This window comes from Sinocyclocheilus anshuiensis, unplaced genomic scaffold (genome assembly GCF_001515605.1).
Source record: "Sinocyclocheilus anshuiensis isolate Anshui unplaced genomic scaffold, SAMN03320099.WGS_v1.1 scaffold300, whole genome shotgun sequence".
Lineage (NCBI taxonomy): Eukaryota > Metazoa > Chordata > Actinopteri > Cypriniformes > Cyprinidae > Sinocyclocheilus > Sinocyclocheilus anshuiensis.
This window is the reverse complement of record NW_015557379.1, coordinates 1,900,239-1,915,074: the sequence shown is the minus strand read 5'-3', so window position 1 is coordinate 1,915,074 and position 14,836 is coordinate 1,900,239. Positions and strand designations below refer to the sequence as shown.

The window sequence follows — 14,836 nt, the reverse complement described above, 5'->3', positions numbered from 1 at the left end:
ACTAGATAGTTTAGTCTTGAAAGAATTGATGTTTGAATGATTGAAGATTGATTGAATTCTTGTGACTTTTGATCAAAGACTTATCTGGTATCTGGCTAAATCTGAGCACAGTATAGACATTGTGTAATATTATATAAAATATATATGATTACCAAGAGAAAAATCTGACAAGCAGGAGACTAAAGCAAAGTCTATGTTTGGTTGATGTCTGTGCTGTTGAGTTTTGATGAGATGGTAATGATTTTATTGTTACTCTTTCTCTTCTGTCTTTTCCCCATTACTTAAATTCAGAAGAAGTCATCTGTGGTCTATGTCCCCTCCTGAGTGGGAATGTGAGAATAATCATCAGTTTTTGGTCCCTGTGGTCTCTGTTTCACGGTCTCTGTGTGGGAATCCTGATTTTGGACACAGTTTCTCTTTCCCATCCCAGTCTGTTTTTCTCCGGTTCAGTTAAAAAATAGTCCCGCGCTCACGGGCTCCAGAAGCAAACCGGTTCCAGCCCGCTTGTTCCCTCTTCTCACGGAGGCTGGGAAGAGAGAGGTCAGTACAGTTGTAATGGGTTTCGTATGGATGCAGGTACCAAAGGGCTCCCTCATGACCCAGGAAGTGGTTTCCATGAGAAACCAAAGCTGCTTTTGACAGTCCCTTATTTTTCCAAAATATATCAGCTCTTGTTTGTCTTTGTATGACTTTTTTCTTTTGTGTTTTAAACCAAGTGAAGCTGACTTCCCCACAGCCAGTTAATAAAGATGAAGTCGTTGTTCAAAATACATAAATTCAACCCTGTTGAAGTTGGTAAGATCTTTTATTGTTTTTGAGGGAAGTCTCTAATGCTCAATAAAGCTGAATTTATTTGATCTAAAACATTGTAAAAACAGTAATATTGTGACATTTAACACTACTACAATTTAAGATAATGGTTTTCTTATTGAATATATGTTTTAATATGTAATTTATTCCTGTGATGCAAAGCTGTCTTCAGTGTCACATGATCCTTCAGAAATCATTTTAATTTGCCAATTTAATCAATGTTGAAAAAAAGTTAATATTCTTGTGGAAATGGTGGAAATGGAGTAGTTCACTTCCAGAACAAGAAATGTACAGATAATGTACTCACCCCCTTGTCATCCAAGATGTTCATGTCTTTCTTTCTTCAGTCATAAAGAAATTATGTTTTTTTTTGAGGAAAACATTTCAAGATTTCTCTCCATATAATGGACTTCTATGGTGAGAACCCTGAGTTTGAACGTCCAAAATGCAGTTTAAATGCAGCATCAAATGGCTCTAAACGATCCCAGCCGAGGAAGTTTTAGTTAGGCGTGGTTGACTCTTAACTTTTATAAAGAATATCTCTTTGGATTTGAGACTTTAGTCTTTGCAACTTTACAGATCTTCTTTATGCACCAAGAGCTTGTAACACTCCAAAGAGAAAGGAAAAATTGAAATCGCATCATATGACCCCTTTAAAGCTAGTAGTACTCCCACAAGTTCAACTGTATATACTGATAATTTATCTGTTGTTCTTTTTATTATAGCTATATCATGTTGAGGAATATATACTGTTGTTCCTGTGCGTCCTGTCTCTGGGTCTTTTGAGCCGTCAGAGAATACCATTAACTTACCCATATATTGCTGTTTAATATAATTTTGTGCTAATAAACCTTTAGATATCTGGATAGAATTATCCCTTATTTATTGTTGAATATTAAAATCTATTATTGGCATCAAACTTACCCATATATTGCTGTTTAATATAATTTTGTGCTAATAAACCTTTAGATATCTGGATAGAATTATCCCTTATTTATTGTTGAATATTAAAATCTATTATTGGCATCACAAATAACCATGGGGGGATATCTGAATAGCAAACTGTTGAGCTGTATTTTGGATTACACAACCCTTCATTCTCTGCTTTTATATCTCCTATCCATCCAAAGCTTCTTATATTATATTTACTGTGTCCCCAACACTCCTGTAAAAGTTTTTTTGTAGGATGAAATCTATTATGTCCTTCTAAATTAATCCAATAGGTTAACATAAGTTTAAGTCTCCTTATGCATAAAGGCATCTCTCCTGTTTCTACTTGTATTGCCGCTATTGGGGATGTTTTAAAAGCTTCACTACACGTTCTTAATGCTTGTGCCTGTTCCACATCCAGCTTCTTAAGGTGACCGTCTGCAGCAGACATATAAGCTATACATCCATAATCAAACGAGGCTCTCATAATAGCATTCCAAGAAACCTAACAACTTTGACTTGCTCAAGTGTTTGGCCATACAATTTAAGTGATATTTCCTTGTGTCTTCTAGAAAAACAAATAACTTGTGTTTTAGTTATTGATCATTTAAAAGGCCATTTATTTGCCCACTGCTCTACCTTAGTAATTGCATTTTGCATTTTCCTCTCTATGAATCACAAATTCCATCCCCTAATCCACAGGGCTCCATCATCAGCATATAGAGATTTACCTATGCCTGTATCAGTTTCCTCAAATATATCATTTATCATGACATTAAAAAGCACAGGGCTGCAAACACTGCCCTGTGGGATTCTGTTTTCCACATGATAAACTTCTGAATGTTCAGTACCTTCCCTCACTTTTACAGTCCTGTCAAAAAGAAAATCCACCACCCAGTTGTATAGCCTGCCTCCCCAACTTAATAAGCAGCCCTTCTTTCCATAACATGTCATAAGCTTTTCTATATCAAAAAATACTGCTACCACTATTTGTTTGTTTAATTGTGCTTTCCTAATTTCTGATTCCAAGATTAATACCGGATCCATAGTATTTCTCCCTTTACGAAATCCATTTTGATAAGGAGACAAATAGTTTCGTTTTTCTAAATAATATGTTATTCTTTCTGTTACCATTCGTTCCATCGTTTTCCCTAGTTGTGAAGTTAGTGCTATAGGTCTATAGTTTGTGGGGTCTGATGCATCTTTCCCAGGTTTTAATATAGGTACTATAATAGACTGTTTCCATTCTACCGGGATTTTTCCTGTGTCCCAAATTTTATTGAATAGCTTTAGTACTACATAGAGAGCACTGTCTTCCATGTGTGCCAACATACTATAGCAAATGTCATCATTACCTGTTTCACATTCTGAATTGCCCTCTTTAATTCAAACAAACTAAACGGCACATCTAAGCTCTCATTCGTTGCTGCTTTCCTTATATTTATACCAGGGTTCAATGCAAGCGTATTATCCCTAGCTTGTTTAGCTAAATCAAATACATTTTCTGAGCTGTATGTGTTCACTAATATTTCCGATAGAAGTACAAATGTCTGACAACAATGTCTCTCTTCCAATACTATTGCAATACTGCCTCCAGCAAGCCCGTTTAGCTGTTTTAATCGTTTTCAGAACTACTGCCTGCAATTTTTTGAACTGGATTAATGTTTCCATCGTGTGATGTTTCTTTACCTGCCTAAATGCTCTGTTTCTTTCTTTAACAACTTTACTACAATTTTCGTTCCACCACGGCACTCTTTTTTTTTAACTCCCTTTCCTGAACTCTTCGGGATTGATTCGTTTGCTGATTGTATAATGATTTCTACTAGTTTTCTATTAAATTCATCTCCATCTAACACATCCTCACTACTTAATCATTCACACTCATTTTTACTTATTTCTTGGAACACTTCCCAATTCGCTTTATTTAACTTCCATCTTGATATTGCTGTTACCTCCTCTAGAGGTAACTCTATTCCTATCCTGATTTTAATTGGATAATGATCACTCCCAACTAGTGCCTCTTTAAGTACTTCCCAAGTTGTAATCCCTGCAATGCTATTTGATACTATTGTTAGATCTATTGCACTTTCCGTATTTTGACTACTAATTATACCTTGTACCTGTTCCATCATTCAAGCATACTAATCCATTATCCTCTAAATACTCCTCTATTGCTGCACCATTTGCATCTATTTTCCTACTACCCCATATTACATTATGCGCATTAAAGTCTCCACACCATACCATTTTACCTTGTACATCCCCAACTATATTATTTAACGTGCTAATATGAATTACTAATATACTTTTACATGGATTGTAATAATTTATTAATATTATCTCATCCTTTCCTGCCCAGATTTGAACTACTATTGCTTCATTTTCTTTATCTATACTTATCAAACTATATCTCACTCCACATTGCACAAAAATTGCCACTCCACCCCCATTCCCATTTTCCCTATCTTTTCTAATTGTTGTATACCTTTGAATTATAAAATCCCACTTCGGTTTGAGCCATGTTTCTTCAATACAAATTATATTGGGTTTATCCTGTATATTTAAAATAAATTGTTTAAACTCTAGACCATTGGCAACAAGACTTCTTGCATTTAATTGCAAAATATTTACTACCATCCGGATACATCACCCCCTGATTGTGACAGTGAGTTGGATGTACCTCCACTTAACATTCCTTCCACTGCTTCCCATCTTAGTCCTTTTATTCCAAGAAACTTTTCTGCTGCTTTAACTATTATCTTTATTTTTTTCCGTCTTGTCTGTTTGAGCTGTGCAATTTATAACTTCAACCATAAATAGCACAAATTAATTTCTTCCCACATTTAACGTGTCTTCCTTTAGTTTACTACATCCATTACATGATCTCGTGTTACCAGCTGAGCTTACATTTACTGTACAAGTCCTGTCTGCCTCTTTATGCACTTTCTTGGTTGCCTCAGCATAAGAAATCCCTTGTGCATGCTTAATTTTCTGAATCTCTGCAGCTCTTTTGCTGACTTCATACCCTCGAAAAGCAGAACTATGCTCCCCTTCACAATTGCAGCATTTAATTTTAGCCCATCTTTCACACTTTCCATATTCATGATCACCAGCACATCTTCCACATCTTTGCCTGTCCTTGCACACTGCCGCTATATGTCCAAATTCTTTACATTTAAAGCATCTTAGTGGCGGAGGAATATAAGGTCTTGCCTCATAGCTCATATATCCAACATACACTTTGGAAGGCAGATTTTCTTCGTCGAATTTCATCACAATTGACAAACTATCAGTTCTCTCACCATTACGAGTTGTTTTAAGGCGCCTAGCCTCTATTATTTTCCACAAAATAATGTTCTTTTTAGCAGCATCATATGACCCCTTTAAGGTTTTCCTTAATCTGTTCCATTGATATGTTAGTAGGAATCCCAGTAATCACTCCTCGTTTCGTCCTGTTCTTTTCAAAAAATTGTTCCCTGTACCTTTCTCCCTTCAATTTTATTTATTTTGGCAGCTTTTCCTTGCTGTTTGCCATCTTTGCAAAATATCAATAATGACCCATTACGCACTACTTTTGCACTTTTGACATCTCCTACCAGTTTATTTATTGCTTTAGTTAATTGAATTGGATTCCATTCACCAAATGAAGCACCATCTTGATCCAATTTCCAGTATACCTTGTATTCTTCGATACGATCTCTATCTTCAGCTAAATTTTGCTCAATATCTGTACATTCCGAAATAGAGCTTTCATTTAGCTGTGTCTGCTTTTTACGTGTTCTCCTACCATTTACTTTTGGTACACTATTCCAACCTTCGTCCTTCCCGCCTGTTTCTTCTTCCATCTCCTCTATCTCACTTCCTGACCAACTACTCCCTTCACCCATCTCCTGTCCATTCACAGTCTGGTCGTCTGAGCACCGTTGTTGTGTAATATTCGGTTCCCGTGAAAAACTGTTCCAATGGGCGGGGTTAGTACGAATATATTTTCTCAAAAGCACGTTTTTGGCTTTTTGTTAAATCATCAGGGATTGTCCCAGACTTTTTTAAAGCGCACAACAAGAGGAAAGTTTTCCTATCCATTTTTGAAATCCAGCTAACAAAATGTTTGGTTGATGGGCATGGCCTATTTATCAGAGGCTGTTATTTATACTATTTGATATAATTATTTAACTCAACACCACAGGTCTCTCTTCTCTTAAATCGCTTGTTAGCTCTCAGAAAACACCCATAAACAACATGTCTCAGCTGCTAATTATGTATTTTTTGAATTGTTACAAGGCTCTTGACAGAAAAAAAAAAAACAGGAAAAAAGGCAACAAAACAACACCAGATAACATTACAAAATCTTTATTTGAACATGCATCTAACGACATTTGAGTTTAATTGCAGTCACTGAAAGTTATGAAAAGTTGTGAAAGTTATGATGCAGCAAAATACACAGCAACTAGGGACACAGTTTACAGCTTGAAAATAAACGACAAAAACAACGAGGAACGAAAGAAATGTGTTCGATTCGTGCTGTGTTTGGTGTTTAGTATCATCCACGTAAGCTACACAGCAAAACATTGTCATATGGCCATGATAAAGCGTTCTGATAAAAGCACATGCGAAACAATAAGCATTTTAGCCTATGTGAATAACATAAACAGCTGTACATCTAAACGGGGCGTATGAACATTCGGCTTTATTACCTTTTCAAAATAATTCATCACACAAGAGCTGAAGAACAGACAACACAATCCTTTCCATTCGCTTGTTTGTAGTTCAAAAGGCCACGCCCACCGCGGAACGAATCTATGAATATTCGTACTAACCCCGCCCATTGGAACAGTTTTTCACGGGAACCGAATATTACACAACACCGTTCCCACTCGTATCTCGGTTATTTTCTAAAAAAAAAAAAATTTACGATTTATATACTTTTTAACATCAAACGCTCGTCTTGTCTAGCTCTGCGTGAACTCTGTTTTTTTTTAGGTTCAAGACAGTTAGGGTATGTCGAGAAACTCCAAACTCTTCAAAATCGTCCTACATCGCTGCAGAAGTACAGACCCAGTGTTTACAAAGTGAACATGCAAAGAAGGCCAAACGCCCTTTACAAAAAACAGTAAAACAGCGATGTAGGACGATTTTGAAGTTGGAGGAGAAAATGAGATGTGAGTTTTTAGACATACCCTAACTGTCTTGAAACGGAAAAAAAACAGTTCAGGCAGAGCTAGACAAGACGAGCGTTTGAGGTTAAACATTTTTTTTTATTTTTTATAAAATAACCGATCGTTTCGCTAGATAAAACCCTTCTTCCTCGGCTGGGATCATTTAGAGCCCTTTGAAGCTGCATTTAAACTGCATTTTGGAAGTTCAAACTCAGGGTTCTCACCATAGAAGTCCATTATATGGAGAGAAATCCTGAAATGTTTTGCTCAAAAAACATAATTTCTTTACGACTGAAGAAAGAAAGACATGAACATCTTGGATGACAAGGGGGTGAGTACATTATCTGTACATGTTTGTTCTGGAAGTGAACTACTCCTTTATCAGAAAGATCAAAAGAGCAGCTTTTATTTGAAACAAATCTTTTGTAACAGTAGATGTCTTTACTGCAATAACATCTTAATATTTGATTAAAATGTCATAATTATCTAGCGTAGCGTCAGTTCTGGCAGGTCACGTTAGTCCTTGCCCAGAACAGAACCATACCGCCAATCCACACTGTATGCTAATTGTCAATCATCTTTGACAATAGTGGTCCTGACAGAAATGTTAAATTTCCTTATACTTCAGATGTTTCTCAGAGCAATCCTGTGGCTTTCTCTGGTGTGTAGCTCTGACCTCTGACTAGGCCTCATTTCACTTCTTCAAAAGTCCTTTGGGAGATTATATAGAAAAGTAAGGAAAGATACTCTGAGACCTGCAAAAGATGGGAGATTTTCCTGATAACCTTGTGTTTTTAAAGTTTGTGTAAGAAAGAGTAAAACTTGCCCGCATCACGGCCTGTGTATCAGCATTTCCCTCGAGCTTTAGTTCATTAAAAGCTTGACGTTTATCTGCGCTCTATGGGAGAGTGACTGTAACATTGGGTTCAACAGGAAAATAGAAGTTGTGATTATATTTGTAGTGTTTATTTGAAACCAAAATCGAAGACTCCAAAAACACCCAACAACTTACTGATGCTACATTCGTTACGGACAAGACCTGTCAAATGACAATGACAAAGATAGATAGACTACAAAAAAAAAAGAAGTCAAGTTTGTACAATAACAGCATGTTTCCCTACAATGCCAAAAACAAGACAGTAGCGTTCTTATATTATGTTGAAATGCAGCACACGCCCATCCACCCCCGTCATATTCACTTAACACGACTCGTTAGGTGAATTTACTGTTTATATTTACATCCCGCAGAGGGTGATGCAAGTGACCGCATCCAATTTAGTCTTTTCCAATAATTACCTGTTCTGACAGTAATGCCTGCTGACTGCATGACAGGTTTGGAAGAGCGGCCATGTTTACGTTTGCATTGCATTTGATCACGGTCCGAGCAGCAGAGCTCTGTTTGTGTCCTGAGGGGTTTCAGACGTTACTGTTAAATCTGATGAACCATGGGAATCTTCACACATCTTTCATGTTATGTGAAACTATCGAGCAGCTGCTGGTTGTCCGGTGGAAGGCGTGAAAACTGAGCTCAGCTATGATTGTGTGAAGTGACAAGCTGTTAGTGTGAACCTCCTCTAATGTGACAGAAAGCACGTCCACACATAAACATACTGACATTCACTTAGAGAAGGAAGGTTTGTCAAGACAAACTTTGAATGTTGGCCTGACCGTTTGAAAAAACAAACCTTCACATTTGAGGGTTATAAGCAAGGGACGTTAAGTTTGACAGTTTAATTTGAGACAATTTTATTTATTTCTTCTACTACTACATTTACATTACATTTAGTCATGTAGCAGATTTAGCAGAGTAAAATTGCTATGATTTGTGTAAATTAAAAGTTTTTCTAGGCCACTTACACTACTGTTCAAATGTTTGGGGCCTGTAATTTATTAATTTTTTAAAAAGAAATTTGTACTTTTAATCAGCAAGGATGCATTACATTGATTAAAAGTGACAGCAAAGACATTTAAAATGTTACAAAAGATTTCTATTTATTTCAGTGAATTGCTGAAATTCCGTTCATCAGAGAATCCTGAAAAAAAAAAAATGTATCAGTTTCCACAAAAACATTAAACAGCTGTTTTCAACACTGATAATAATAAGAAAAAATCAGAATATTAGAATGATTTCTGAAAGATCATGTGACACTGAAGACTGGAGTAATGATGCTGAAAATTCAGCTTTGCATCACAGGAACATTTATAATATATTAAAATAGAAAGTATAGTGATATTTATAAATATTAATATAGTGATAATATATGAATAAGTTACTAATATTAGTAATACAGTAATATAAAATAGTAATAATTCACAGCATTACTGTGTTTACTGTACTTTTGCTTAAATAAATGCATCCTTGGTGAGCAGAAGAGACTTATTTCAAAAACATTAAAACTTTTACCAACCTCAAACCTTTGAATGATAATGACATTTTAATATATATTTTTTATTTGTTATTTTTTATTTAGTATTGCAAATATTTTGTGTAGACAATTTGCTAGACTATGGCAGGCTACATCATTTGAAAAGTTAGAAATAGTTTCATTTCTGTCTGTAGAACTATTTAAGTGGCAAAAATATGTTAAACCTCTAAACTTACATGATCTCAAACAAATGACACCACTGAAATGTGGAACTATTGAGGAAATTTAATTCATATAACTGTTTTATGGCATTGTAAACTCAATGGCTGAATTACAAAAAAACATTAATTAAATGAAATTCAAAATCACAAGCAAATCCTGATCTTTTTTTAATTAAAATGCATACAAAACTACATCATTAGCACACAATGAAGGAACAAAAGAGCATATTTTGGAACCAAAATTACAAACGTACAATGAGTGAAAAAGACAATTTGTTCAACAGGAGTGTGTTGTGCTTTTTAGCTCTTTCGGCATGGTTAGGCTGTGTACTTTACAAACACCACCGACTTGTGGCCTTCAGTGATATTCACTTCACTGGCAACATTTGGGTTGTGTTCCAAAAACTACTGCTGCCTACATAGGCTTATGCCTTCAAATAAGTGACTGATTTGGAACATTTCACATAGGGAGAAACCCACACAGGCATATTTACACCGCTTACTTTTTTGGAACAGATTCTGTGCTGCGTACGTAGGGAGCTCACTACACTCTTAAAAATAAAGGTTCTACAATGGTGTTTTCGCAGCAATGCAAAGAAAAAAATAATAATTTTTGGTTCCCTGAAGAAATTTTTAGTGAGCACTTCTTAAAGGGGTGGTTGATCAGCTTTTTTCAAAAGCTTGATTGTGTTTATGGGGTGCAGTGTAACGTGCTCATGCTTAGTTTTTAAAAAACGCATTATTTTCACATATTTTACCTTTATTCTACACCGCTGTTTCCATTATCGTCAAAACAGTCTGTTGAGTTCCTGGTTTTATGAAGCCCCTCCCTCAGAAATACGCAAAAGGCTCTGATTGGTTACCGGGCTCAGTGTGTTTGTGATTCACTAACCGCCTAGTGCACGTTGTCCGGAAACGTCACGCCCCCTTACCATTACGGGTAGTTGCGTGTTCCCGGGGGCGGGGTTTATGTAAACATCTGGGTTAGTGATGTCACAAACCCAGGAAGAAGCTCGTTGTAGTCCCTACCAGCTGTTTTTTGTAGTCCTTAAAGAGCAATTTCTTTAAAAGAAAATATCTCCCTTTGCATTGAACTCTGAGCGTCGTAACTTTGCAGATGTTGTTTATGCTCTAACAGCAACATTACACACTAACTAAAGTTGAAAAAGAGAAATCATAATCAACCACCCCTTTAAAAGAACCATTTTTTTCCTACTTGTCAAGACCATTTTAATAATCTAAAGAATGTTTTCCTCTTTGGAATGTTTCTATGGATGTTAAAGATTCGTCATGGAACCTTCAATGCCAATAAATAACCTTTATTTTCAAAAGTTAGGTTTTGGAACAGAACCTTGATGTCAATAGAATGTTCGACGCAACACACAATCAGTATTGATACAGTGGAAATAAATAGGTATGTTTTTGGTCTTGTTTTGGGTCAGCAAATCTTAATTTAGCTTGATTTGGATTCTTGACGCATCTCAATCATAATCAACAGTCACAACGAACTCTTTGGAGAAAATACAGCTGTTACACTGACAGAATTTGATATCCACACACATTAACAGATCCAGACCGAGGCACTGAGAGAGAATCATCATACGACACAGAAGCAAAAAGTTTACCCAGGGTTTCTATTACCCAGAAGTCCTTGCAGGAGAGAACCGACTCCTGCTTGTAACTAGACCAGCTCACATTTTGAATCCATCTTTCCTGTAGCCTGCAGCTTGGGGCGATAATCAAGCAGAGGCACAATGGGAAGGAAAATAACCGCCCACATAAACGCATCAAAGCGGCCATGAATCAAGCTGAACACGGCCACTTCTGCTTGGATAACAAGGCCTGAAGGATGACCAATGATTGCGAAAGGAGATACATCTCTATTCATCCATCTTTCTAGCTGTTTCCTTTGCTCTTTTGGGGCTCTCGGCCCTCAGGTGATGGCAGCAGGTGTGAGCATGGGAAAAACCTCTGGGTTATGTGCTGAAATATTCACTTACACCTGTTACGCGGATGTATGTGTGTGTGTGTGTGTGTCATGGCCACTTTACCCTCCTTGTATGAGCTTGTGCATGGTTTTGTTATTCAAATAATCACGGGCGATCTCCTTTCAAACGTGCCCAATTATTGTCTCCGATTTCAGTCATTCCAAGAACAAGGTAGGAAAAATAGACACATAATGTAGGTGCTTAGAGCAACATATTTTTCACACTTTAGAGACGTGGAATGACAACAGGTGATTGTTGGACTCTTTGGCTTGAGATGGTTGAGGCCTTTCAGGCACATGACTAAATATCACGTGGAATTCAATCTGGTAAGAATGTCTCCATTATGTGGTTTAACAAGTACATATAACCTCTTAAATAAATGTTTTAGTGCATTAAAGCTGCATTGGAAAACATAGGCATTACATTAAAACTTTTGTATAATTTAGAAAGAATATATTACAGTAGCACAACTTCCAATTTTATACTAAAACAAAGAAATCAAAAGATTGAAAAAAAAAAAAACACGAAATGTTTGTGACCTGGAAACGATCCAAAATAGGAGCGCATCCTCTATGGCTCGAAAAAAAAAATACACAAACCATAAAACTGAGCTCAAATCAATAGTCTGAAGAAAGTCATAAAAAGCGATCAACACTGAGAAAAAAAAAAATTACTCTTAAAAACTATTCCAAAAAAGACAAGTCTTCACAAGTTCAAAGACGAATAAATTGTTCGTGATTTTGGCATGAAGCAAGAAAAAAAATCAAAAATCAAACACCTGTCTGTCTTTGGGTTATAGACACTGTTTTACTTTTCTACAAGTCGAGAACCCGCAGCTAAAGGGTGAATCTCACGAAAGCACATCCAGATCACATTTCACCCTAAAATCAAAGCAAAAAATATTTTTGCATAATGAAAACGATGCCTATGTTTATGTAAATTCAGATTATTTGCAAATGAAATAAATATATCATTCGTTTTCTTTTACATTACAGTAATGAGAACAATATTTTGCATTACAATAATAAGAACGTAAGGGTCAAATGTGCTTAATTTTGATTAAAACAATGTCACAATGCAAATGCAAAAATGAATGGTTCTAAAAAATAAAACTGAGCATAATTTTCTTCATGCAAAATATAATTTCTCATTTCTCATTAAATATGACCTGAATATGTTCCTGACAGGTTTTGTGATATTCACCCTAAAATCCGTTTCAATGAAAAACCCATTGACATAACATCTCACAAAGCTCCACACTTGTATTATATGATCACATCTCACCATTTCAAGACTATTTCAGCAAGTTTGGAAAGTACCTGAAACACTTGGGTAGCATCTTTGTTTATCATCATATTTACAGTCCCACAGTCCTGCAGCTCTGTGAATCTCTTTCATACTGTCTGCAAGACACGTTTTCGTGGATGCAAAGCACTCTGGGAATTACAGCGTTCAGACAGATTGGTTTGTAAGGCTGGATAAATTGGCTTTTTTCAGATACAGGCTCATCAGAATATGTCTTTTCTTTGGTTTTTCAGTTTTTTTAGTAAGAAAAGTTGCTGATATATTACTATGGGATGCCTTTTCTTAATTATAATCTTTCTATGTACACCTCATTTTCCTGTGATACTTCTGTCCTCCTTTAGTTTTGATCAGCGGAGGCCATTTCTGTTCTGTATGGAGCGCCCAGACTCATTTCTGGTCATCGGTTCACTTTGGTGGTCTTTGAAGCAATTGACATGTCATAGAAGGATGAAGAAACAAAAACGATCAAACATGCAAGACTTTTCACCTCTACTCTAAACTTTGACTTCTTCTCTCAGTCTTTCTGCACACGTTTTCTCAGTAAGGCCTCCAGACGGACTCGTCTATGCGTGTGGACGCACTCATCGCTGTGGGCGAGTTGCTGTGGCTGCCGTCGGCATCCACGCCGTCGCTCTGGTTGCCAAGGCTGGCGTTGAGCAGGCTGTTGTTTCCGCCCCCGGTGCCTCCGGCTCCGCCCGCCGCGGTACAGGACGTCAGCATGCGGGTGGGCGACCTGTCGCCTCCTGATCCGGTGCCACCGGTCGGAACCATGGAGAACTGGTAGGAGCCGGATCCGGTGCCGTAGTACAGGTGGTACGGCGAGGAGTTGGTCTGGAAGTGGGAGTTCTGGTTCTGGTTGCCGGGGTATGGAGGTGGCAGGTAGGTGTGGTAGCGGCTGGAGGTGGGCATCCCGGCCACGCTGAGACCGCCGATTCCAGTGCTGGACGGGTTGGCAGAGTAAGTGAAGGGACCCGGATAATGCATGTGTGAATCTGAGAATCGAGGCGCCGTTAATGGAGACAGAGATGGGAAGGACGTCCTCTGAGGGAACAGATCCGTACCTGGACGAGAAAGATGACGAAAGTGTCATTTTAACATTTAAACAACAAAAATATTACAGAATGCAAGATTCCATGCTTTTTCCATGATTACTAAATGTTTACATTTTTAAAGTGCCCCTATTATGGATTTTTGAAAATGACCTTTCATGCAGTGTGTAACACAGCTCTAAGTGAATGAAAACATCCAGCAAAGTTTTAAATCTGAAAGTGCACCGTGTATGAAGTTATTGTCTCTCAAAAGAAAGAGTCGACTCTGAATCATTGAAACGAGTCGTTTTTAAAACGAATCCCAAGCCGTTTCATGTTGACGTCAACATGAAACATTAGCATATTGCCCGCCCACTTGTTGGTCTTGTTGCTCTGAATGAAAATAAATATGAACCTTTCATTACCCATAATAGGGGCACTTTAATAATTTTTAAATATTCAGACTAAGACTGAATTAAGAAATAAAATATAGATTATTTACAAAATAAAATATATAATATATATTTTTTAACTTAATAAATAAATTAATTCAATAATAATAAAAAATAATAAATGTTTGTGATTGCCTGTCTGTCTATGGATTATAGACAGGTTTTACAAGTTTTTACAAATCACATTTCAGCAAAAAATAAAAAAAAAACAATTTTTTTGCATAAAAAGTAACAAATTTAATAAATTGTTAATTAAAATAAAAAGTTCTAAATGTTTATGATCGTGTGTTTGGATTATAGACATAGTTTTACATTTTAACAAATCACAATTCGCCCTAAAATCAAAACTAGTTTTTTTTTTGCACAAAAATGATGCCTATGATTTTGTACATTTAAATGATTTGCAATTGAAATAATATATTATTTTTTCACAATAATGAGAACAAGACTTATAGTATTAAGAATTTGAACAATATATATATATATATATATATATACACACAACAAAATGAGTAATATGTACACCAGATTCTACATATTTTGGCCAAAAAATGTTCATGTTTTCCCATGATTACTAAAT

At 36.4% G+C, this 14,836-nt stretch overlaps 1 protein-coding gene across 1 annotated transcript; it reads right to left on the bottom strand.

Annotated features, from left to right (window-relative positions):
* Positions 1-12,608: 12,608 nt before the first annotated feature.
* LOC107679210 (runt-related transcription factor 3-like) lies at positions 12,609-13,834 on the bottom strand. The gene has a single exon (XM_016474730.1). It carries the CDS (start codon positions 13,758-13,760, stop codon positions 13,314-13,316), a length of 447 nt encoding a protein of 148 aa, XP_016330216.1. The 5' UTR covers positions 13,761-13,834; the 3' UTR covers positions 12,609-13,313.
* Between the last annotated feature and the right edge of the window lie 1,002 nt (positions 13,835-14,836).

Coding starts and splice junctions, on each gene's coding strand:
- LOC107679210 (XM_016474730.1), bottom strand. CDS start 13,760: ATGCATTATCCGGGTCCCTTCACTTACTCTGCCAACCCGTCCAGCACT.